Raw genomic sequence first — 25,265 nt, 5'->3', positions numbered from 1 at the left:
GTTGAGACAAGAAGGGAGAAGTGTGTGGCGAAGACATGGGCGAGATCCTTTTAACACGTACATTTGGATAGCCACGCTTGCTTCGCCCTCATGTTGGTGTTAGCAAGCAGGCTAGGTAGTGCTAGGTATCAACAGACAATCCAGTAGTGGCTGGAAACCATAGTGAGCTTCGATTGATCAATAGCAACGTGATTTCTCTGAGTATTAGTATAAAGTTAAACTTTCCCCAACTGTGGTTCCGGCCCTGTTCACATCCTCTGCCCATGCTCGCATCGCCCAACGGTCCCCATGCCCACTTCGCTTCCTTAATTGAAAATGAGTGGACTTCCGTTGTTTCATCATCCCCAACGTGATAGAAGTACCTGGCCTGCTGCGGGGAAATGTAGGAAAGTGCCCATTTGGGGATGTCTGATTGTCTTAACTCACCAGGTCAACCACTATTAAGTTGAGCTACTAAGTAATTTTTTCTTCACCTCACACAGTAAGTTAATTAAGTCTGTTTATTTAACATCCATTGCTAATGATAATATATTAAAACCAGGGGCGCAACTTTCACTGGGGACGGGGGGGGGTCATGTCATCCCCACATTCTGAAATTGCATTTTTGTCCCCCCCAGTTTTAGATGTGCTTTAGGACCATGTGGACGCCTCAGAGCGGTTGGCTGGATTTAGGACCACGTGGACACCACAGCGCAGGCTGTCAGAAGGAAAAGCTTCTGGTAGGCTGGCTGGACCAGCACAGGAGAGTTGAGCATAGTTCAGTGTGTATGTGTTGCGCTCTTTCACCAAGTTGTAAAAGCAAGAACTGGCAACTCTTTAGTTTACTGATGTAGCTGGCAAGGTAACTGTTGTTTAACTTAACAGGAAAGAACTAAACTAGTGTTTATTCGCAGTGCTGACCTAGTATTGTAACTGACATGTACAGTAATGTTAGCTAATGTTTCATCCCCTCTTGACGGAATTGAATTAATTAGCTACTCTAGCCAGCTATCTGTCAGGTAGTAATAATAGCCACCTCATATCGCTATCTATAACAGCTATTTTGTATGGAAATGTTTGATAGCCATTATTTTGTCCCATTTCAACAGAAGTAAATGAACTTGGCTTTTGTAAGTTTCTGTACCATTGAGCGCTTGCCAAAAGTTGGCAAACGTTATTTTTGCCTCAATCACACTAGACCTGAATCAAACAATAAAACCAAACAAGTGAAGACCCATATTCTGATGTTTTTTCAATGCAATGTGAGTTTTTATTATTATTATTCATTACGGCATGTAATGTTATTGATCTGTCAGTTTCCTTAGCTAATTCTCTATTTTTCACACTGACACATTAATAAACAGCTCTAACTTGCAGGCTTCACTGTTATGGTGCACAGTAGAAGTCTGCGCAGAAACAATTTCGCCATCCTGCTCCCGTCAGCATCCACAGCTTTTCATACCTCACTCCGCCCACACCCACTGGCTTTCTGTCCGACTCTCACCTGCTACCGCAAGAACCGGATCTTAAACCCAAGAGCAGTACCGCAATGTTATTTTAGGTGTATGTGACGCAGCTCTTTTGCCATCCATGATTCAAGCAATTATGCGCCCTATAGGCAATATCAAATGTGCAAAAATAACTTAAGAAATAGGTTCAATTACCAGAGATTCTCACATGGTCCTTATATTAGACTATCGGTATTACAGGGACTATATCAACCAATATGATAGATGTAGTTTGAAGAGAGCAGATACCTTTTAGGAGAGGGAAGATTTTCAGACGGAGAAATATATGTGATCAATATTTACATCTACGCAATGTAGTAAACTATACCCTAATCATATAACTATTTAGGAAGTACATTTTCTTGGACAGATAACTGCCCCGTGCTTCTCTGCCCATTTTGATTTGTTTAACTACATGATTCCATATGTATTACATATTAGCCAGCAGCATACCACCCTGCATACCAATGCTGGCTTGCTTCTGAAGCTAAGCAGGGTTGGTCCTGGTCAGATGCTGCTGGAAGTGGTGTTGAAGGGCCAGTAGGAGGCACTCTTTCCTCTGGTCTAAAAAGTATCCCAATGCCCCAGAGCAGTGATTGGGGACGCTGCCCTGTGTAAGGTGCAGTCTTTTGGATGGGATGTTAAACGGGTGTCCTGACTCTCTGAGGTCATTAAAGATCCCATGGCACTTATCGTAAGGGGTGTTAACCCCAGTGTCCTGGCTAAATTCCCAATCTGGCACTCAAACCATCACAGTCACCCAATAATCCCCAGTTTACAATTGGCTCATTCATCCTGTAACTATTCCCCAGGTCGTTGCTGTAAATGAGAACGTGTTCTCAGTCAACTTACCTGGTAAAATAACAGATATAAAAATGTGTTGTTTTGATGTCTTCACTATTAATCTACAATGTATTAAATTGTACAAATAAAACCCTTGAATGAGTAGGTGTGTCCAAACTTTTGACTGGTACAGTATATATATATATATACTACCACACTACAATTCAAAAGTTTGGGGTAACTTAATAATGTCCTTGTTTTTGAAAGAAAAGCACATTTTCTGTCCATTAAAATAACATCAAATTCATCAGAAATACAGTGTAGACATTGTTAATGTTGTAAATAACTATTGTAGCTGGAAACGGCAGATTTTTAATGGAATATCTACATAGGCGTACAGAGGCCCATTATCAGCAACCATCATTCCTGTGTTTCAATGGCACGTTGTGTTAGCTCATCCAACTTTACCATTTTAAAAGGCTAATTGATCATTAGAAAACCCTTTTGCAATATGTTAGCCCAGCTGAAAACTGTTGTGCTGATTAAAGAAGCAATACAACTGGCCTTCTTTAGACTTGTTGAGTATCTGGAGCATCAGCATTTGTGGGTTCGATTACAGGCTCATTAGAGTGTCTACTTTGAGAAACAGAAGCCTCACAAGTCCTCAACTGGCAGCTTCATTAAATAGTACCCACAAAACACCAGTCTCAATGTCAACAGTGAAGAGGCGACTCCGGGATGATGGCCTTCTAGGCAGAGTTGCAAAGAAAAAGCCATATCTCAGACTGGCCAATAAAAATAAAAAATTAAGATGGGCAAAAGAACACAGACACTGGACAGAGGAAGATTGGAAAAAAGTGATATGGACAGACGAATCTAAGTTTGAGGTGTTTGGATCACAAAGAAGAAAACTCGTGAGACGCAGAAAAAAAAAAAATGCTGGAGGAGTGCTTGGCGCCATCTGTCAAGCATGGTGGAGGCAATGTGATGGTCTGGGGGTGCTTTGGTGGTGGTAAAGTGGGAGATTTGTACAGGGTAAAAGGGATCTTGAAGAAGGAAGGCTATCACTCCATTTTGCAACGCCACGCCATACCCTGTGGACGGCCCTTAATTGGAGCCAATTTCCTCCTACAACAGGACAATGACCCAAAGCACAGCTCCAAACTATGCAAAAACTATTTAGGGAAGAAGCAGTCAGCTGGTATTCTGTCTATAATGGAGTGGCCAGCACTGTCACTGGATCTCAAACCTATTGAGCTGTTGTGGGAGCAGCTTGACCGTATGAAGTGGCCATCAAGCCAATCCAACTTGTGTGAGGTGCTTCAGGAAGCATGGGGTGAAATCTCTTCAGAATACCTCAACAAATTAACAACTATAATGCCAAAGGTCTGCAAAGCTGTAATTGCTGCAAATGGAGGATTCTTTGACGAAGTTTTGTTATTGTTTCAATAAAAATAATTATTTATAACCTTGTCAACATCTTGACTATATTTCCTATTCATTTTGCAACTCATTTCATGTATGTTTCATGGAAAACAAGAACATTTCTAAGTGACGCCAAACTTTTGAAGGGTAACACTCACACTACTGGTCCAAAGTTTTAGAACACCTACTCATTCAAGGGTTTTTCTTTATTTTTTACTATTTTCTACATTGTAGAATATTAGTGAAGACATCAACACTATGAAATAACACATATGGAATCATGTAGTAACCAAAAAAGTGTTAAACAAATCAAAATAGATTTTATATTTGAGATTATTCAAATAGCCACCCTTTGCCTTGATGACAGCTTTGCACACTCTTGGCATTCTCTCAACCAGCTTCCAACAGTCTTGAAGGAGTTCCCACATATGCTGGCTGCTTTTCCTTCACTCTGCTCATCCCAAACCATCTCAATTTGGTTGAGGTCAGGGGATTGTGGAGGCCAAGTCATCTGATGCAGCACTCCATCACTCTCCTTCTTGGTAAAATAGCCCTTACACACCCTGTAAGTGTGTTGGGTCATTGTCCTGTTGAAAAACAAATGATAGTCCCACTAAGCCCAAACCAGATGGGATGGTATATCGCTGCAGAATGCTGTGGTAGCCATGCTGGTTAAGTGTGCCTTGAATTCTAAATAAATCACAGACAGTGTCACCAGCAAATCACCCCCACACCATAACACCTCCTCCTCCATGCTTTACGGTGGGAAATACACATGCGGAAACCATCCGTTCACCCACACCGCGTCTCACAAAGACACAGCGGTTGAAACCAAAAATCTCAATTTTGACTCCAGACCAAAAAAAACATTTCCACCGGTCTAATGTCCATTGCTCGTGTTTCTTGGCCCAAGCAAATCTCTTATTATTAGTTGTGTCGTGGGTTCTTTGTAGTGGGTTCTTAGTAGTAGTAGTAGTAGTGGGTTCTTTGCAGCAATTCGACCATGAAGGTTTGATTCAAAGTCTCCTCTGAACAGTTGCTGTTGAGATGTGTCTGTTACTTGAACTCTGCGAAGCATTTATATGGGCAATTTCTGAGGCTGGTAACACTAATGAACTTATCCTCAGCAGCAGAGGTAACTCTGGGTCTTCTATTCATGTGGAGGTCCTCATGAGAGCCAGTTTCATCATAGCGCTTGAAGGTTTTTGCGACTGCACTTGAAGAAACGTTCAAAGTACCTTGAAATGTTCCGTATTGACTGACCTTCATGTCTTAAAGTAATGATGGACTGTCGTTTCTCTTTGCTTATTTGAGCTGTTCTTGCCATGATATGAACTTGGTCTTTTACCAAATAGGGATATCATCTGTATACCCCCCCCCCCCCCCCCCCCCACAACACAACTGATTGACTAAAACGCATTAAGAGGGAAAGAAATTCCAGAAATTAACTTTTAACAAGGCACACCTGTTAATTGAAATGCATTCCAGGTGACTACCTCATGAAGCTGGTTGAGAGAATGCCAAGAGTGAGCAAAGCTGTCATCAAGGCAAAGGGTGGCTATTTGATTTGTTAAACACTTTTTGGTTACTACATGACTCCATGTGTGTTATTTCATAGTTTTGATGTCTTCACTATTATTCTACAATGTAGAAATTGTAAAAAATAAAGAAAAACCCTTGAATGAGTAAGTGTTCTAAAACTTTTGACCAGTAGTGTGTGTGTTCATATACACATCTGACAGGTGTGACATATCAAGAAGCTGATTAAACAGCATAATCATCACACAGGTGCACCTTGTGCCAGGGACAATAAAAGGCCACTATAAAATGTGCAGAATTGTCACACAACACAATGCCACAAATGCCTCAAATTTTGAGGGAGAGTGCAATTGGCATGATGACTGCAGGACTGTCCACCAGAGCTATCGCCAGAGAATTAAATGTTAATTTCTCTACCATATGCTGCTTCCAACGTCATTTTAGGGAATGTGCCAGTACGTCCAACTGGCATCACAACCGCAGACCATGTGTAACCACAACAGCCCAGGACCTCAATATCTGGCTTCTTCAACTGTAGCATAGTCTGAGACCAGCCACCTGGACAGCTGATGAAACTGAGGAGTATTTCTGTCTGAATAAAGCCCTTTTGTGGGGAAAAACTAATTCTGATTGCCTGGGCCTGGCTCCCAAGTGGGTAGGCCAATGCACTCCCAGGCCCACCAATGGCTGCACTCCTGCCCAGTCATGTGAAATCCATAGATTAGGGCCTAGCTAATTTATTTCAATTACTGATTTCCATCTATGAACTGTAACTCAGTAAAATCGCTGAAATTGTTGCATTTATATTTTTGTTCAGTATACAGCTGAAGTCGGAAGTTTACATACACCTTAGCCAAATACGTTTAAACTCAGTTTTTCACAATTCCTGACATTTAATCCTAGTAAAAATTCCCTGTCTTAGGTCAGTTAGGATCACCACTTTATTTTAAGAGTGTGAAATGTCAGAATAATAGTAGAGAGAATGATTTATTTCAGATTTTATTTCTTTCATCACATTCCCAGTGGGTCAGAAGTTTACAGACACTCAATTAGTATATGGTAGCATTGCCTTTAAATTGTTTAACTTGGGTCAAATGTTTCGGGTAGCTTTCCACAAGCTTCCCACAATAAGTAGGGTGAATTGTGGCCCATTCCTCCTGACAAAGCTGGTGTAACTGAGTCAGATTTGTAGGCCTCCTTGCTCGCACACGCTTTTTCAGTTCTGCCCACAAATTTCCTATATGATGAGGTCAGGGCTTTGTGATGGCCACTCCAATACCTTGACTTTGTTGTCCATAAGCCATTTTGCCACAACTTTGGAAGTATGCTTGGAGTCATTGTCCATTTGGAAGACCCATTTGAGACCAAGCTTTAACTTCCTGACTGATGTCTTGAGATGTTGCTTCAATATATCCACATCATTTTCCGTCCTCATGATGCCATCTATTTTGCGAAGTGTACCAGTCCCTCCTGCAGCAAAGCAGCCCCACAACATGATGCTGCCCACCCCCGTGCTTCATGGTTGGGATGGTGTTCCACGGTTTGCTAGCCTCCCCTTTTTCCTCCAAACATAACAATAGTCATTATTTTTGTTTCATCAGACCAGAGGACATTTCTCCAAAAAGTACAATCTTGTCCCCATCTGCAGTTGCAAACAGTAGTCTGGCTTTTTATGGCGGTTTTGGAGCAGTGGCTTCTTCCTTGCTGAGCGGCCTTTCAGGTTATGTCGATATAGGACTCGTTTTACTGTGGATATCGATACTTTTGTACCTGTTTCCTCCAGCATCTTCACAAGGTCCTTTGCTGTTGTTCTGGGATTGATGTGCACTTTTCACACCAAAGTACGTTGATCTCTAGGAGACAGAATGCATCTCCTTCCTGAGCGGTATGACGGCTGCGGGGTCTCATGGTGTTTATACTTGCGTACTATTGTTTGTACAGATGAACGTGGTACCTTCAGGCATTTGGAAAATGCTACCAAGGATGAACCAGACTTGTGGAGGTCTACAATTTTTTTTCTGAGGTCTTGGCTGATTTCTTTGATTTTCTCATGATGTCAAGCAAAGAGGCACTGAGTTTGAGGGAAGTCCTTGAAATACATCCACAGGTACACCTCCAATTGACTCAAATTATGTCAATTAGCCTATCAGAAGCTTCTAAAGCCATGACATCATTTTGGATGTAAACTTCTGACCCACTGGAATTGTGATACAGTGAATTATACGTGAAATAATCTGTCTGTAAACAATTGTTGGAAAAATTACTTGTGTCATGCACAAAGTTGATGTCCTAACCGACTTGCTAAAACTATAGTTTGCTAACAAGAAATTTGTGGAGTGGATGAAAAACAAGTTTTAATGACTCCAACCTAAGTGTATGTAAACTTCCGACATCAACTGTATATATATCATTGTAATGGCTGGAATGGAATAAATGTGGTTTTCACATGTTTGACACCATTCCATTTCAATGAGCGCGTCCTTCAATAGCTCCTCCCACCAGCTCTAATAAAAAATATATATATATATTCGGAATGGAAAAATGTTTTCAGAGTTAACTTAAACAACTAAAACCAGATATAAAGAATGTAGAAAAGATAGACCTATATATATTTTTAAATAAGATAATCTTTGAGAACTAACAATCGCCAAAATAAAAGTTAGACAGTCAGGGAGATTCAAAAATGTTATGCAATTATGCATTCAGGAGTGTTTTTGTCATGGCATGGGGCCCCCATTGATTTTGTTATAATGTTTGAGTCACTCAGATAGCATAAGCCATGGCAAAATGTGTAGAATTGCAGGAAATTAGCTTTAAAACCGCAAATGTTCTCTCAGCCCAAAGGTAAGATGTGTAGAATTGCTGGAAATGTGATTTAATTCTCAGCCTCATGGCAAAACGTGTAGAATATCAGGAAATTAGCTTTAAAACAGATACATTTTGTCACTGCGGCCTACAAGAGGGCCTCTAAAATTTCCGAATAGCGACCACACCCACCAGCTATGCCCCACTATGATCCAGAAAAAGCCCTGCACACACAAACACACACTACCTCAGTCAGTCAGCACTCAATGTCCATGTCTAGCCTCCCTTCTCTGTCTCCTTGTCTGTACTGGTTATCCTTCATCTAGTTCCAACCACAGGTATGTCCATTAGAGGCAATAATGCATGTAATTTTCACAATTATCATACACTACATGACCAAAAGTCTGTGGACACCTGCTCGTCGAACATCTCATTCCAAAATCATGGGCATTAATATGGAGTTGGTCCCCCCTTTGCTGCTATAACAGCCTCCACTTTTTTGGGAAGGCTTCCAACTAGATGTTGGAACATTGCTGTGGGAACTTGCTTCCATTCAGTTACAAGACCATTAGCGAGGTCGGGCACTGATGATGGGCGATTAGGCTTGGCTCGCAATCAGCATTCCAATTCATCCCAAAGGTGTTCGATGGGGTTAAGATCAGGGCTCTGTGCAGGCCAGTCAAGTTCTTCCACACCGATCTCGACAAACCATTTCTGTATGGACCTCGGGGGCATTGTCATGCTGAAACAGGAAAGGGCCTTCCCCAAACTGTTGCCACAAAGTTGGAAGCACAGAACCGTCTAGAATGTCATCAAACTTTACATTTGGCACTCTGCATTGGGCAGGTAGTGTTCTCCTGGTATCCGCCAAACCCAGATTCGTCTGTCGGACTGCCAGATTGTGAAGCGTGATTCATCACTCAATAGCTCCTCCCACCAGCTCTAATAAAAAATATATATATATATTCGGAATGGAAAAATGTTTTCAGAGTTAACTTAAACAACTAAAACCAGATATAAAGAATGTAGAAAAGATAGACCTATATATATTTTTAAATAAGATAATCTTTGAGAACTAACAATCGCCAAAATAAAAGTTAGACAGTCAGGGAGAATCAAAAATGTTATGCAATTATGCATTCAGGAGTGTTTTTGTCATGGCATGGGGCCCCCATTGATTTTGTTATAATGTTTGAGTCACTCAGATAGCATAAGCCATGGCAAAATGTGTAGAATTGCAGGAAATTAGCTTTAAAACCGCAAATGTTCTCTCAGCCCAAAGGTAAGATGTGTAGAATTGCTGGAAATGTGATTTAATTCTCAGCCTCATGGCAAAACGTGTAGAATATCAGGAAATTAGCTTTAAAACAGATACATTTTGTCTCTGCGGCCTACAAGAGGGCCTCTAAAATTTCCGAATAGCGACCACACCCACCAGCTATGCCCCACTATGATCCAGAAAAAGCCCTGCACACACAAACACACACTACCTCAGTCAGTCAGCACTCAATGTCCATGTCTAGCCTCCCTTCTCTGTCTCCTTGTCTGTACTGGTTATCCTTCATCTAGTTCCAACCACAGGTATGTCCATTAGAGGCAATAATGCATGTAATTTTCACAATTATCATACACTACATGACCAAAAGTCTGTGGACACCTGCTCGTCGAACATCTCATTCCAAAATCATGGGCATTAATATGGAGTTGGTCCCCCCTTTGCTGCTATAACAGCCTCCACTTTTTTGGGAAGGCTTCCAACTAGATGTTGGAACATTGCTGTGGGAACTTGCTTCCATTCAGTTACAAGACCATTAGCGAGGTCGGGCACTGATGATGGGCGATTAGGCTTGGCTCGCAATCAGCATTCCAATTCATCCCAAAGGTGTTCGATGGGGTTAAGATCAGGGCTCTGTGCAGGCCAGTCAAGTTCTTCCACACCGATCTCGACAAACCATTTCTGTATGGACCTCGGGGGCATTGTCATGCTGAAACAGGAAAGGGCCTTCCCCAAACTGTTGCCACAAAGTTGGAAGCACAGAACCGTCTAGAATGTCATCAAACTTTACATTTGGCACTCTGCATTGGGCAGGTAGTGTTCTTCTGGTATCCGCCAAACCCAGATTCGTCTGTCGGACTGCCAGATTGTGAAGCGTGATTCATCACTCCAGAGAACGCGTTTCCACTGCTCAAGAGTCCAATGGTGGCGAGCTTTACACCTTTCCAGCCGACGCTTCGCATTGCGCATGGTGATCTTAGGCTTGTGTACGTACAGCTGCTCGACCATGGAAACCCATTTCATGAAAGTCCATACTAACATTTCTTGTGCTGATGTTGCTTACAGAGGCAGTTTGGAACTCTGTAGTGAGTGTTGCAACAAAGGACAGACAATTTTTACACGCTACAGTACATGTTTCAGCGGTCCTGTTCTGTGAGCTTGTGTGGCCTACCACTTCGTGGCTGAGCCGTTGTTGCTCTTAGATGTTTCCACTTCACAATAACAGCACTTACAGTTGACCGGGACAGTTCTAGCAGGGCAGAAATTTGACCAACTGACTTGTTGGAAAGGTGGCATCCTATGATGATGCCAGGTTGAAAAACACTGAGCTCTTCAGTAAGGCAATTCCACTGCCAATGTTTGTCTATGGAGATTGCATGGCTGTGTGCCCGATTTTATACACCTATCAGCAACGGGTGCGGGTGAAATAGCCAAATCCACTCATTTGAAGGGGTGTCTACAAGGTTTGTAAATATAGTTTACTCTCAGTAAAATGTCTAACCGGTCTTTCAGACAGTCACTCAGATAAAGCCTGGAGCTACATTAATATATTACAGTATATCGATTTGTTTCTCATTATGACTTCAAGAAAATGAAAGAAAAATCTACAAGGCGTCCTTAGGGGTGAGAGCAAAGCATCTGCTGTCTATTTTGTACACAAGGTCAGGTTAGGTACAAAGAAAGTGAAATGCTCTGATACTACAGTAAACCTCCTCTTTATTGGTTGTCCTCTACAGCCCTTACCTGTCAATCATACCCTTGACTCCCATTAAGTTCTCCTAGACCTTAAAACCCCTCTGACACCACCCCCCTTACCTACTCCACCACCACCCCTCCAAACAAGCACTATCATCCTTCAATGTCACCTCATCGATTGATCTGGCTCTAAAGCCTGTGCTGTGAGTTGGCGTGGTCAGATACAAAGCCACACAGGGCAATCCATCACCCAGCCCCAAACGCTTAGTGTGACAGTCTGGGGGGGAGCACTGCCTGCCTGCCTGCTTGGCTGCCTCTACCCCTGACCCCCAGCGGCCCAGCGGGATAAGGCAGAGGGGGCATCATGGAACTGTCCATGTCAGCTCAGCTCCAGGCTCTGTTATTGACGCCTCCGGCCCGGTGCTTTCAGCACAGCAACCCTGCTACAATTAGCGCAAATTGCTGACAACTAGCCGATAAGGTTGAACAGCAGCCCCCGTCTACTCTCCACCCGCCTCCCACCCCGGTGTGTCTCCATTGTTCAGGTCTGTGGAGTGGATCCCCGCAAGTCCCTTACAGAGCACTACTTACTGCTAACACACACATGGCAGACTGCAGTAGAATACCTGACAGCACACAGACAGGACATGAGGTGGGAGTCAACTGAAACAGCATGTTAGAAGTAGTAGTAGCAGTAGTAGTGTACTATAGTTGCAATGTACCTTCTGAGGTTGGAAGGTAGGCAGCATGACGGTGGTGGCACCCACCCAGAGAGGGCAGAGCAGCTTGTTGACGATGCCGTGGATGTGGTGCAGGGGCAAGATGTGAAGGATGACATCATCTCTGGACCAGCCCCACTCTGACACCAGACCCTGAACCTGGGAGACATGAGAGATCCACTGAGCTATTTGGTCATACAATGTTTTCCTTACAGTTCTTTGGACATTTCCTTTCTATATAATGATGGGTAACTCACTCAAAAGCTTTCATGATGGTCCTGCCTGAAGGTTTCTTTCACTCCTTATCAAACATACCGGTACGTATTAATGTAACCACCGTGCAAAAAGAGAGTAAACCCCTGTCTTTAGTGAGCAGGGCCAGATAGCTGGAAGGAGCAGAGGGAATGGATAGTGTCCCTAAGCGCTCAACCTTCCAGGAACCTTCTCTCCCTCACCGAGCTCCCTCCCTGGGCTTGTCATTTCAAAATGAAGCTCCTTAATTGAGGGTGATCTAATTTTCCACTCTATTGGACATGCAGGTCAATTTTGGTTGAAAATGTACCAAAATAAATCCTCCACAGCCTGAAGTGCCCCATGTAATGAAATAATTTGGCCGATTATTCAGAAAGCTCATGTGGAACAAAAGCAAAACGACACTGTGTCCGTTGTATGTGTAACCCCCGCCAACCCACCCTTACGTACTACCAAAGGGCTACAGAAAACTGTCTCAACAGAACCCCTATTAATACTTCAAGAGAAAAATACTTCTCTGAAGTTCACAGTACTGACACCAGGAAATAAAACATTAAAAAATACTAACATTAACTACGTTTCCATCCAATTGACGACAGGTTTTCATGCGAATATATTAAAAAATACTTGTATAAAAAAACAATATGAGTTGTGTTTCCATCTAATTGACTTGTTGCAGATAAAAGGCTGTGCGTGATGATGTAGTACATATAAACACATTTTTTGCGGTTAAATTTCCATGTACCAAATAAAAATTAAGTTAAATGGGTTTCCATCGCATTTTCAACTCTACTGACAGTTGTCTCAAAACATTTTGCGTTATAGCCTACACGATGAGATTATTATGGAAAAAAGAGCAAAATTTATTTTGATTTGTCAAACGGCAGCCAAGCATCGATGATCATGTCAGAAGAATAAGACCCGCGATATTTAGCATTGAAAGCAGCATCAAGCTCATCACCTTGCACTCACCCCCCCCCCCCCCCCCCCTGTGAAGTTCATCATAACTTATTTCATCTGTAGCCTAATAAACTGCATGGTTTCCCAACGAGTTGTAGTGGGATGCCCACACAACATGTCATCACGTGACTCCAAGTTTACTTTGATATGATGATTATTATTTCAATATTTAATCAGAACAGCATTTCCACCTACATTTGTTGCATTATTCATTTTACCGACACCTTTTCTAGCGTATTTTGTTTTGTCGATGTTTGGAAAGTTTACCGAAAAATGTTATGTTTCCATCAGGACTGTCATGACATTCTTTTATCCGATACGTACTTTACTCTAAATTGTTATTTTTTATTTTATTTAACCTTTATTTAACTAGGCAAGTCAGTTAAGAACAAATTCTTATTTACAATGACGGCCTACACCGGCCAAACCCAGACGACGCTGGGCCAAATGTGCGCCGCCCTATGGGACTCCCAATCACGGCCGGTTGTAATACAGCCTGGATTCGAACCAGGGTGCCTGTAGTGACGCCTCAAGCACTGAGATGCAGTGCCTTAGACTGCTGCGCCACTCAGGTGCCCTAAAAAGGTTGGATGGAAACCTGGTTAGTATCAGTAATGAAAAAAAAGCTGAAGTTTAACTTTCAAAATTCAGTCCAACCTTCACATTCATCTTATGCTCACAATTAATGCATTAAACAACTGAATAATCAATTTACCATGGCCTGAATGTTGCTGTGAGTGTGGAGAACCCCTTTGGGCCTGCCTGTGGTGCCGCTGGTGTAGATGATCATGGCTGGACGCTGGGCCCAGTCTGTGATGCCAGGCTCAGGCTGGTTCTCTGGGGCTTCCAGCAGGGAGCTGAGGCTGGAGGTGGGGGGCAACTGCAGGTAGGGCAGTCCCAGTCTGTGGGCCAGGGGCTCCATGGTGTCTGCGTACGGCTGCCCAGCCACCAGCAGGGAGCTCTGGGAGTCAGAGATGATGTACTCCAGCTCAGACGGAGGGTGCTTCCTGTAGAGAGGCACGGCCGTGCCGCCACACATCCAGGATGCCCACTGGGCTACCGTGTATGAGGCATCGTTGGCGCACAGGAAGGAGATGCGCTTCCCCTGCAGGTCCCCAGAGGGACAGTCCAGAGCTGCCTTGATACGCGCAGCCAGGCCCCTACTACTGCCATACAAGTCCCTGTAGCTGTGGCTCCCACTGTCGTCCACTATGGCCAGCTTGTCCTTGTACACTTGGGCTCTGGAAAACACAGGGGCACTGTCCCCTGCTGCAGCCTGCCTTGCTCTCGTGGAGGTGTAGACTCTCCTCAGTACCTGTCCCAGCAGCCATCTCCCTGGCCCTGCCTCACACTGCAAGCAGCCAGAGGCCAAAGCAGAGCGCCACAGAGGGACTGAGTGACGTACTGCCCCTGGCAACATGATGGGAGACTATGCTGCTCAAAGCCACCAATGTTATCCTCATAAAAAGTCCATCCTCATGATGTCAAGCCACACAATGGTCGCATTGGAATACCTGTTCATTTTGAGAGAGATTCATAATTAACATAGGCTAAGTGAAATTGTTTTCATAAGAATAGACGCTATCCCTGCTATAGTGATATGACTGTATTTCTGACAGGCTTGCAGTTAGCCTTTATCCACAGTGACACCTCTATGAATACTGTGCAGGCTAGACTGCTGGCAAATATCTTGCTATGCCAAGTTGTTTATTTTGAAAGGACAAATCCTTCAGGGACAGGCAGTGGCACAGAATAATCATCAGTTTGTGGTGTGAGCACACTGTTGGTTTTTGCTTCGTTCACTTTGGTATACAGTTTAGCTTTTACAGATACAGTGAAGTAGCTCTGCAACTTCAGCAAACAGTCTGTCACCTGACTTGATCTTTGGACATGAGGGTAATGGTGCAACTAACTGGCTAGCTAACGTAACACCACTCAATGAATATGCTCATAAATAGCAGCTAGCTAACTTAGCTAGCTAGATCATGCTGGTGAAGACTCTGTGATTTCTAGCGAGAAAACCCGACTGTGTTTTACATTCTAACATGCGATGTTAGTATGTTTAAACGATATCCGTTTTCTCAAAGAGCGCAATGTTTGCTAAACTGGTAATACAAACCTACTGCTAATGTAAATATTCACCTTACCCAAACACCGGTCATTCTTGTGACGGTGCGTCACAATAAAACTCCGAATGGAAACTGAAGCTAGAGTTTAGGGTTCTGGTTGTGAAACACGGAACAAAGCAATCTGAAACTGAAAATCCAGGTTTTGTTAAATTTGCAGGATAAATAAACAATAGTACAAAAAAGTCATTTTCGTAATGCAATGCTTGACTACTTTAAAACAAAGATGTATCTGTGCTTTATTATGATGTTAGGCTACACTTTCCAGGAAAATGTGTGGGGTAGGAGGAGATGCTACTCCACTTTAACACAAAAGAGCCAATAACCTCTTGCTAGATTGTTGTACATTTAATTGAGTTATGTCTTTGCAATTTGGTAATTCTATTTTATTTGGGGGGGTATTTGTTTTCCTGGATCAAGAGTGGTGAGGAATCAAGTGGTAGAAGACTTGACTGACCTCTTAATATAACCTCTATGACTATCAGTAACCCATTCATTACTGTAAACAATGTCAAATCTCAATGTTTGGAGTTTGAAAACTTGAATCTCTTTCCACCTCCTCTTGCCTCAACCTGGTGGCATCTGTTGTTGAGAATCTCACTAAGACTTCTGTTGTGAACACGTGTCAATTCAAACTGAGACATGGGCCATGAGGGAGATGGAAGAGGAGAGAAAGTGGGATATGCACCACACAGAGTTGTTTTGGCATTAGATCACTCTATGCCACTTCTCCAGTGTGCCAACTAGCTTGGCATCATCTCACAGAGCCGGGCACATTCAGCCACCAGCTGGCAGTCGCGGGCCTCAGATAAGAATTGTTCAGACATGGCACTCATTCAAAAAGTTTTCACTTCCCTGAACCCCTACATTGCAAACGAGGATGGCATGTTCCTATGAAACTGGAGGCTTTGTCTCAGAAAAACTCCCCTCCAGTTTCAGAAGTAGTATCGTCAAAGGGAGAGCCATTCCATTCGCAGAGGAAACGCCAGTCGAGAAGATGCCACCAGCAGCTATATCATCTTCATAGAGCATCCCTTTATCAGAATATTGGCTCAGTAATTATTCATGCAAATGACACCGCTATACTGATACGACCTAAACTGTCGAATGTGGATACATATTTTTGTTTTCTACGCTTGTACTTTGGTCACAAAGACCATGTTTGTATTGGATTAAAATGGCTTATTTGCGGCTGTCGAGGTCAACCATGTTGCTGACACATAGCATAAGGCAGATCTGGAATTCCAGCCACTCATCACTACACATGGAGCTGCTCTGGAGAGACATACTGGGATGGACACAATGGGGGGCATGGTGACCTGGCGAACAGACGCTTGGCACTCTGCTCTCCTCTCAGGATGCCAGCCAGCGCCTGCCGTCTTGACGGAGCTCCGGAGCGGGCGTGCAACTTGGCCGGCAGCGGGCGCCAACTCCCCTTTCGGTTGGCACAGGACTGGCATAAGACTTCAGACAGGAGAGAGTGTGTGAGAGAAGATCCCCTCATCTGAGGGAAGGAGAGGAGCGAGCTGGGAGAAGAAACCGTCGGGAGTGCCAGAACATGTGTCAGGTTGGCACCATGTGAGAATGATCTTGGCAAGCGCCTCTACTCTCCCCCTCTTGCCCCACTTGGAACACATGGTACGTCGGCAGCGGCATCTGGCCGCGTTGACTCTCAGCAGCTGCGCTTTGTCTTCGCCAGTTGGGACGCTTGGCACTGCCACTTCATCAACTACCTGTGGATCCTCCCGGGCGTGGAGGGGGCGATGAATTATTTTGAGCTGCAGCTGCAAACTTGACTTCCATCCAAGAGATGCAGCACTGTAAACATATGACTATCTCACACCACCCACATACTAACCACCATGGCCGGGACCACTGTGTTTGGGCTATGCCCAAGCTTACTGGGATATGTCTCCTTGGGCGATGGTTTATTCTAGGTGAAAGACAGAGATACTGCTTTTTTTCTTGTTGGGAGAAGTTGTTGATGCTTTCAAAAGCCAACTGAGGATTTTTCTGTACAAAGCTAACAAAAATGCATTCAATCTTTTGCTAAGGAATGATTACGATTGAATGGATGACCTTTCCACTCTCTTTTGAGTCTTTTCAAAATGATCGATGCGGCGGAACCGAGGTCATTTGTTAGAAAAGCTCTTAGAAATACTTTCAACTCAGAGGAAATAAATAACAGAACAAGAGACACTCTCCTTGGTTAACACAGTGTTTATCTTACAGAGCTGTCTGGAGAGGAATTGTATCACATGCTTTGCTATGACTGGATAGCTGTGCTCCATACACTCTTTGGGACTTGACTGGGACCTCACTGATGCCTAATGCTCCCCATCTGTGCAAAAACATGTTTGGTTTATGCTGAACCGTTAATTAAAATGTCTACTATGAAAGGCCCACATGCTAGCTTTCTGGGGCAATTCCCTGAGCTTTACTACTGTACCCTTTTCCAAACGTCAGCACTTCCATCTCCTTCGGTGATTACAGAGTCCTCACACCAGTTGTAAGGGATATACAGTGTCTCTTCTCAGGATAACTCTGTCATGTTCTTTCAAAGTAACATGAAAGGAAACCTCTCGAGTCTCGACTGAAGTGTAAAACAACTTTTTTTGTTGTTGCATTAACCACGTATTTGAGATCTGACATCAGGTAGAGGATTTTGACAAAAGCACATCTTCTATTATATTTAAGAGATCCAGACATCCAGATGACTTTGGAGCCTGGGGTTCGCCCCTAGCAAGCTACGTGACCTAATTTGGATTTCAAGTGCTTGTTTCGTTCTGGATGGGGGTTTTAATACAGCGAATAATACTTTGTAGGCGAACAGATAATTTCTGTCAAGATTCAAAGGCAGTTATTTTTCGTGTTCTGCTGATAGTGACCCACTGGGAGTTTGGCTCCATCTGTGTCGCTCTGACCCAGTTTAGCCCTCGGCCACGTCCAACTGTTCCGCATCCCAAACATGTGTGCTGTGGTGGAGGATAAGCAATCATCACCACTCGGGACTCTGAAACACACACTGCAGATATGACACTGGACCCATCTCCTGTCTGCCCATCTTCCCACAGCATATGTCATCAATGCTGGCCCCCAAGAATCCCACTCACTCTGGAGGTGGATTTGGAAAAACCCTCCTGCTTCTGAGGGGTATTCCTTTGTGTGGCAACTGCTAAAATTAGATTATGGCGGGTGTGTGGTGGGGGTGTATATGTCTCTCTCTCTCTATCTTTGTTTGTACAGTATGTGTTTGTATGTTTATGTGTGTGTGATGTTTTGCCAATCTAGTATCGGCTATAATGTGTGCATTGTCATTGGCCCAGCTGCTCAATGCCTGACCTCTGACACCCCTGTCTCCCCACCCTCCAGTACTGACCTGGCCAACAAACAACCATGGGGTTGGCAGACAAGCCATGCAGCTCACTAGCCAGGGCAGAGACTTTAAAAATGCCCTTTGTTGGCAAACAGGCATGCAGACAGTATCATTGCACAGGGCTGAGGCCCACTGGGGACCTTGGTGTGTGAGGCACATATGGAGCACCAGGCTGGTGATGAGCTGCTTATGTGAGCTGCTGATGGCCTTGGAGAGCTGCTCCGTCTGCATGGGGGATTAATGGCTCTCTAGCCTACTACCTACTTATATGAGCTTGGACTCAATCAAAGTGACCCAACCCAGGCTAGGTCAGGCCAGGCCAGGACTGAGATGATAGCCTTGTGGCAGGTGGGAGCTGCTTCCTCCAGGTCACACAGTGCCAGTATGTTGACTGTACAGTTATGCACCAGGTAGAAACAGTAAGAAATCTGATGAATAGGAGTGTGATAACTAGTGAAGGTTCCTCCAGCAGGTATCCTCAACCGATCAGACACTGAGGGGCTTGCTCCACTGGCTTTATTATAAACTTCATAGAGCAATGGACCGGCTGATGGTTGCCCGCTAATGACTTATAGATTCCCTTCTTTCCCTTTCAACATCCTTCCAAGGAAATGGAAACAATTGAGCAGGACCGACAATCAGGACTTTTCCCAAATGTACTCCCAGACTAACTCTAACTTTTAGAGATATATGTCATTTAGCAGACACTTTTAGAGTTGAGGAATCACCGCAAGCCACCACACAAAATGTCTTGCTCTGTTTGGGGTTTGCACTTGGAAACGTTATATTACATCCAGATGTCAACTTTGATTCTTTAATCTAATCCATATACGTCCTCTTTCACAATATGTTCCTAATTTAAGGAAAATTGCCAAATTCCTTCCTAAATTCAAATGGAGGGATTGTGTTTATTATGTCTAAGGCATTGCATGTGTTTGCAATACATGATGTTTATGGTTTATGTGGACATGAGAGAAATAAATCATCTGAAACATACATCCTCGTCTTTTAACACTGAGCACTGTTTTTATTTCCCCTATCCTATTTCTCTGCACAAAGCTTGACATCCGTCTGTCTTCCTCTTCACTCTCCTCTCATTACATTACCCACCTCCTCCCCTCTCTCTCCCCCTCTATCTGAGACTGGCACTCTGCTTGGGTGGTGTGTTCACAGTGCCATATGCTGTCTAGCCTCCCAGGGAGAACGTAACAGTACCAGCTCTGCTGCAGTGCTCTGGCTGGGGCTGTGGCTGTACATGGAAGAGTCTATCATCACAGAGCTTATAGGCTCTCTGAAGGCTCATACATGCTTAACAAGTAATCAAGCATTAGAACTTTTTACTGTGAAGTGTTAACCCAAGGGTATATTTGTTCGGGGAATAGTCTTATCAATATCCAGGATTTCTTGGTAATGATCTGACATAATCAGTCAGACATAGATAACTTTTCCCTCCATCCAGAAACGTCACACGCCGTATCTACAGAGCCCCTCTCTAATCCCACAGTGGATCTTCATCATTGTCCTCTAGTTTTGTGTCCTCACCTTCTCTATGTAGCTGAGGGCAGACTCCTCTGTGTAGCTGTGTACTGTGACTGCACCCTCAACTGTTATTGTCTTCATTCTGTGAGCTGCCAGCTGCTGACAGACCTGTCCCATTTTTCAACAAGGGAGCCTCAGAAAGCCCTCCATACTAGTGAACACTTCACGCCTGTCGTAAACAACCAGAGAGCTGTTGGGATTGATTCTTGAAAATAGTCGACCTTGTAGCGAGTGGACCTGTCAATGCCTCCCCACAGCTGCAAATATGAAGTCTTCAAAAATTCATCACAGGCAGTGATGTGAAATATGAAAAGCTTTTGTTCAGAGGTGCCATGTCTCAAGTCTTAAAGAGGCTCTGAACTTTTTTTTCCCTCTGTGTACTTTGAGTGGTGGTAGTGGTGGGGGAGGAGGATGTGTAGGTAGAGGATGTGAGTGTGTGTGTTTTGAGGTGGATGCGTGTTCAGAATTCATCTGGTCTGTGTATTCATTACCACTTTGCATTTCAAGCAGAGGGGTTCAGTGCTCCACTAAATCGCAGGAAGGATTGTTAGGCACGTGTGTTATTAATTTTTTCAAGTCCCGTGGCGTCTGTATGAATCTTAATGCTGCTGACTGGGCTGGTGCGCTATCGACTTTCTTTAAAATATGAGGAAGCTTGCTGGAAGCGCCCAGGGTCATTAGCTGAAGAGTGGGCGCAAATCCCTCTCTCAGGCAGTCTGGCTTCACCGTGTTAAATGTGCTCTTAAAATATTCATAATCATACTCGTGCGCACGCACACACACACACACAATGCACTGGGGAGAAAGGGGGCGGTGAAAATCAATATTAAAATGTATTCCTGTTTTCACGTCTGGTTAATTAGCTGTAGTTCTTAAGCCATGAAGTTTGTGAACAGATTAAGAGTATCTATTTCAGTGACAAGATAACGTATTCCATCAGAGCCGACCCTGTTGAATTAGATAGCAGTAGTTGTGTTGATCAAAACAGATGATAATATAAATGGTATGAATTACATAGTTTCTGTCACGGAGGTTGAAAGAACTTGACCAAAGCGCAGCGAGCATACATATTCCCTTTTATTAGGTGATGACGCTGACAAAACAATAAACAATACTGTAATGAAACAGGCAGATAGCAGGTCTCGAACCCTCGACTTCCTAGCCCAAGGTCCGGCGTGCTATCGACTGTGCCGCAAAAGCATGCTCAAACGGCAGAGTCGATTTCCGTGCTTATAAACACAGGGTCGTTACACTACTCCCTCCTTTCAAGCTAGCTTGCGACTCTACGTCTTACAGGAACGCGCTCACCGGCCAAGCACACGCACTGTCGTGGATGCGAGGTCCGATCACTTCCGACACCAGTGTAATGAAACAGCAGGGAGCAAGTCTCGAACCCTCGACCTCCTAGCCCGAGGTCCGGCGCGCTATCGACTGTGCCGCAAAAGCATGCTCAAACGGCAGAGTCGATTTCCGCGCTTATAAACCCAGGGTCGTTACAATACCAAACAACCATGAAGCTTAAGGCTAAGTGCCACAAACAAAGTTAACTTCCCACAAAGACAGGTGGGAAAAAGGGCTACCTAAGTATGGTTCTCAATCAGAGACAACGATAGACAGCTGTCCCTGATTGAGAACCCTACCCGGCCAAAACATAGAAATACAAATAATAGAACGAAAGAACATAGAATACCCACCCCAAATCAAACCCTGACCAAACCAAATAGAGACATAAAAAGGATCTCTAAGGTCAGGGCGTGACAGTTTCTTATTTCACGTCTTTTTTTAAAGTCTCTTCAGATAATAGGTAAAAACAAATTGTTTTCCACAGAATTATGCGTACACAGACACATTAGTGCGGTTTCTAATACACTCATGTTTGTTTTTGTGTGCTTGTGTAATTTGTAATGTACTGTAAAACTGCATGAAGTAATCACAGATTGAGTATTAACAGAAAGCTGAGCACACATTGCTTAAGTAACTGTCTGTGACAAGCATACTTTATTATGTGTCCCTAGGATATGCCCTCACAAACTTAACAGAAAGGTATGTCATTCTAAAGAGGTGGAGACTGTTGTGTTGTCAGGTGAATGATCCTTTTAATGCTGATATGTAGCATGCTCCAAACTGTGCTGTAAATAATAACAACGATGCTTTTACCGTATGATGGGTATGATCTGTTGTTGTTGCGTCCTCCCCACATACATTTAGGAAAAAGGCCTCCATAGGGGTTCTTCAGCTGTCCCCATAGGAGAACCCTTTTGGGTTCCAGGTAGAACCCTCTGTGGAAAGGGTTCCAGCTGGAACAAAAAACGGTTCTAGCTGGAACTAAAAAGGGTTCTAGCTGGAACCAAAAATGGTTCTTCAAAGGGTTCTCCTATGGGGACAGCTGAAGAACCCTTTTAGGTTCTAAATGGCACCTTTTTTTCTAAGAGTAGGTACAATAAATCCTTTGGTGATCGCTGATCTTATTACATATTAATTAGCCTTATGATGCGACACAACAGTTGGATGGTTATGGATATCTCTTAATACTGTCTACCCCTGGTTCAGTTATTTATTTATAGTCTCTAAAAGTACTGTGATGGCAAACAACAAGAAAACACTTCGCTTTTCATGTGACATGCTTGTGTGTCAGCCACACATTGTTACATCGCACGCATGCACGCACGCACGCACGCACGCAAGCACGCACGCACGCACGCACGCACACTCACAAACAAACAAACACACACACAAACACAGAGAGAAATATGCTCCTTTGAATTACCATGACATTCTTAGGCATGTCTTCCCCTCTATTTGCTATCTGTCTGGTTTTGTTAAAGGGCCAACATTCCAAAGTATCCCTTTTATCTACTTTCTCAAAGTCAGATTTGTATTTTGATTTATTTTTTTATTTTTTTATTTCACCTTTATTTAACCAGGTAGGCTAGTTGAGAACAAGTTCTCATTTGCAACTGCGACCTGGCCAAGATAAAGCATAGCAGTGTGAACAGACAACAACACAGATGAACTCATGGATACCATTTTTATGTCTGCATCCAGTATGAAGGAAGTTAGAGGTAGTTTAGCTAGCCAATGCTAACGAGCGTTAGCGCAATGACAAAGTCTATAGTGTCTACTAGCATGCTAGCAGTTACCACATACTTCCAGTCATTGTGCTAATGCTAGTTAGCAATCGTGCTAATGCTAGTTAGCAATCACGCTAACGCTAGTTAGCAACTTCCTTCAAAAGAGACATAAAAATGGTATCCACGACCACCAATTCATCTGACTCTGGGGAAGTAGATAAAGGACTTCATTGCTAAAATCCTGAAATATCCCTTTTAAGACATTTGTGGTGGTGAGATGCTTGAAAGGGCCTAATGAATTGGCCATTAATGGATCTTTGATGGGCTGGGTTAATGAGGTCATTGGTTTCATCTCACCACTCTACAGGCAACAGGGTCCCATGGAAACGGCCTGGTCACAGCACCGTGACATGTAGCAGCAACTGAGGAATCAGGGGTCATAGATTCAGTCCTACTGGTGAGGAACTAACAGGTAAGGAGAGCTCATAGGTTCCCATATAGAGGTACATAATGACATTGCAATTCAGCAGTGTAGCATGTTTTATGTACTATTGTGTGTGAGTGCACATGACCGTTTCTGTGAGTTTGTAATCAATCTGTGTGTGTGTGTGTGTGTGTGTGTGTGTGTGTGTGTGTGTGTGTGTGTGTGTTATTGTATATATGCATGTGTGTTTTTCTCTTAGTGGATTTGTGTTTGAGGAAGGTACTACCACATGGTTCCTCTTTAAGAAGATTGGATCCAGCCCACTGCCTGGCTTTCATTATGCAATCACCGCTCTGTACTTCCTGCATCCAACCCACAGACTGACTAACTAGCCGTTGGGGACTTCCACTTCCAGCCACAGGACACCCGTTGGACCCAGAGATGGACCGGCCACAGCCTGAACAACAATGCTCTTTTCTGGGACACAAACTTGGGGTGTAAGGCATGATGCTCCAGCCGTGCCCTCTCTCATTAAAGATCCTCATTGAGGATATAGAATGTCAAATACAACAAAAGAGAGGGTGCCATTTCCATCTTTCTATCTAACTATTCATTTTAAGTATTCATGAGATGAGTCATTTTTTGTAGGAACTAGACATGTGCAGCGTGTGCTATTTATATCGTAATAATTTGAGAGGGGTTAAGTTATGGACCCATCAGTGGGCTGAACATGTGTGAGACAGGTGCTTCGATGGAGATCTGCCCAAAACAATCACGTTGCTACAGAAAGGACGTCTGCCTAATTGAGCTCTGTTTGTGTGGCATGGCGCTGAACAATGGCTCATGGCTGGCAGATGCAAAGCCCACAGAACAATACCAGCAGGAGGACAATGGAGGGTTACTGCAGAGAGCAGAGATGACAGGAGCAGAGGAAACGATACAAGAATTAAATATGAAATGGCATTTCTAGTTTTTCACGACTGGCTTATCTCCAGTGATGGCACGAAAACGGAAATCGACTAACAAAATTAAAAGCGAGAGTTTGGTCTGGACACCTCCCTGCAGCAATTTCTGAGATACTGGTATTCTGAGTTGATGTACCTGTCTGGCTCAAGGGGGAAAGTCGTGTTTTAGTTCTATACTGTACTCACATACTATGATGGAAACATGTTCTGTTTCATTTCACGAAAAAGAATGTCCGAAACTCTGGTTTGCTCCCATGGTGACTGTAACAGATGCACAAAAAAGTCAACGTATTGATCCGAGTTGGATCTGCGTCAGGTCATATGCCACTGTGAAACACACCTACTTAAATAACCTCTAGAGGCATGTTCATCCAGTCATTTGAATACATATAGTACATTCATGTAACAATGCATTTTACACAGTAGACATATATGGGAAAAACATGAATACATGTCGGTTTGTATATCCATGTCAAGTAGTATAGGTGTGCAATAGACTAAAAACAGGTGAGACAAATGTGTCAATAATTTTGTATACAATGTTTATAGAGGGAAAATGGAAACCCTGTGAGCGGTTTTGACTAGAAGGGATACAGCTTATGTCAGAATTGACTTTTCATAGCGGGTTAGGGGAATAGGATAGTTGTAGCAGGCTAGGATATTTGGGTTAAGTTTAGGGTTAGCTAAAACGTCCCAAAAATCTACTTTAGACGTCAAATTGACATAAACTATATCTTATATAGCCATGAACCCTGTGAACAGAACACATTTTATAGAAAAGGTTTTATATCTAGTTCCTCTTGGAAACAGTGTTGAGGGAATG

At 43.5% G+C, this 25,265-nt stretch overlaps 1 protein-coding gene across 4 annotated transcripts in view; it reads right to left on the bottom strand.

Moving 5' to 3' along the window:
* The window catches only part of LOC129834381 (malonate--CoA ligase ACSF3, mitochondrial-like), a 49,860-nt gene extending 34,688 nt beyond the window's left edge, over positions 1–15,172 (bottom strand). For 2 of the 4 annotated variants that reach the window (XM_055899305.1, XM_055899308.1), the window contains exons 1-3: positions 15,089–15,172; positions 13,657–14,455; positions 11,733–11,888 (exon numbers count right to left, since the gene is read on the bottom strand). In XM_055899305.1, the coding sequence (XP_055755280.1) occupies positions 11,733–11,888; positions 13,657–14,361 (861 nt within the window). In that variant the 5' untranslated portion in view covers positions 14,362–14,455; positions 15,089–15,172. Of the gene's footprint in view, positions 1–11,732; positions 11,889–13,656; positions 14,456–15,060 lie in introns of all 4 variants that reach the window. The other 2 variants (XM_055899306.1, XM_055899307.1) reach the window with 2 other exon arrangements.
* Positions 15,173–25,265: the final 10,093 nt, after the last annotated feature.

Source organism: Salvelinus fontinalis, chromosome 35 (assembly GCF_029448725.1).
Source record: "Salvelinus fontinalis isolate EN_2023a chromosome 35, ASM2944872v1, whole genome shotgun sequence".
Classification (NCBI taxonomy): domain Eukaryota; kingdom Metazoa; phylum Chordata; class Actinopteri; order Salmoniformes; family Salmonidae; genus Salvelinus; species Salvelinus fontinalis.
The sequence above is the reverse complement of the archived record's forward strand: the minus strand, read 5'-3'. Positions and strand labels throughout refer to the sequence as shown.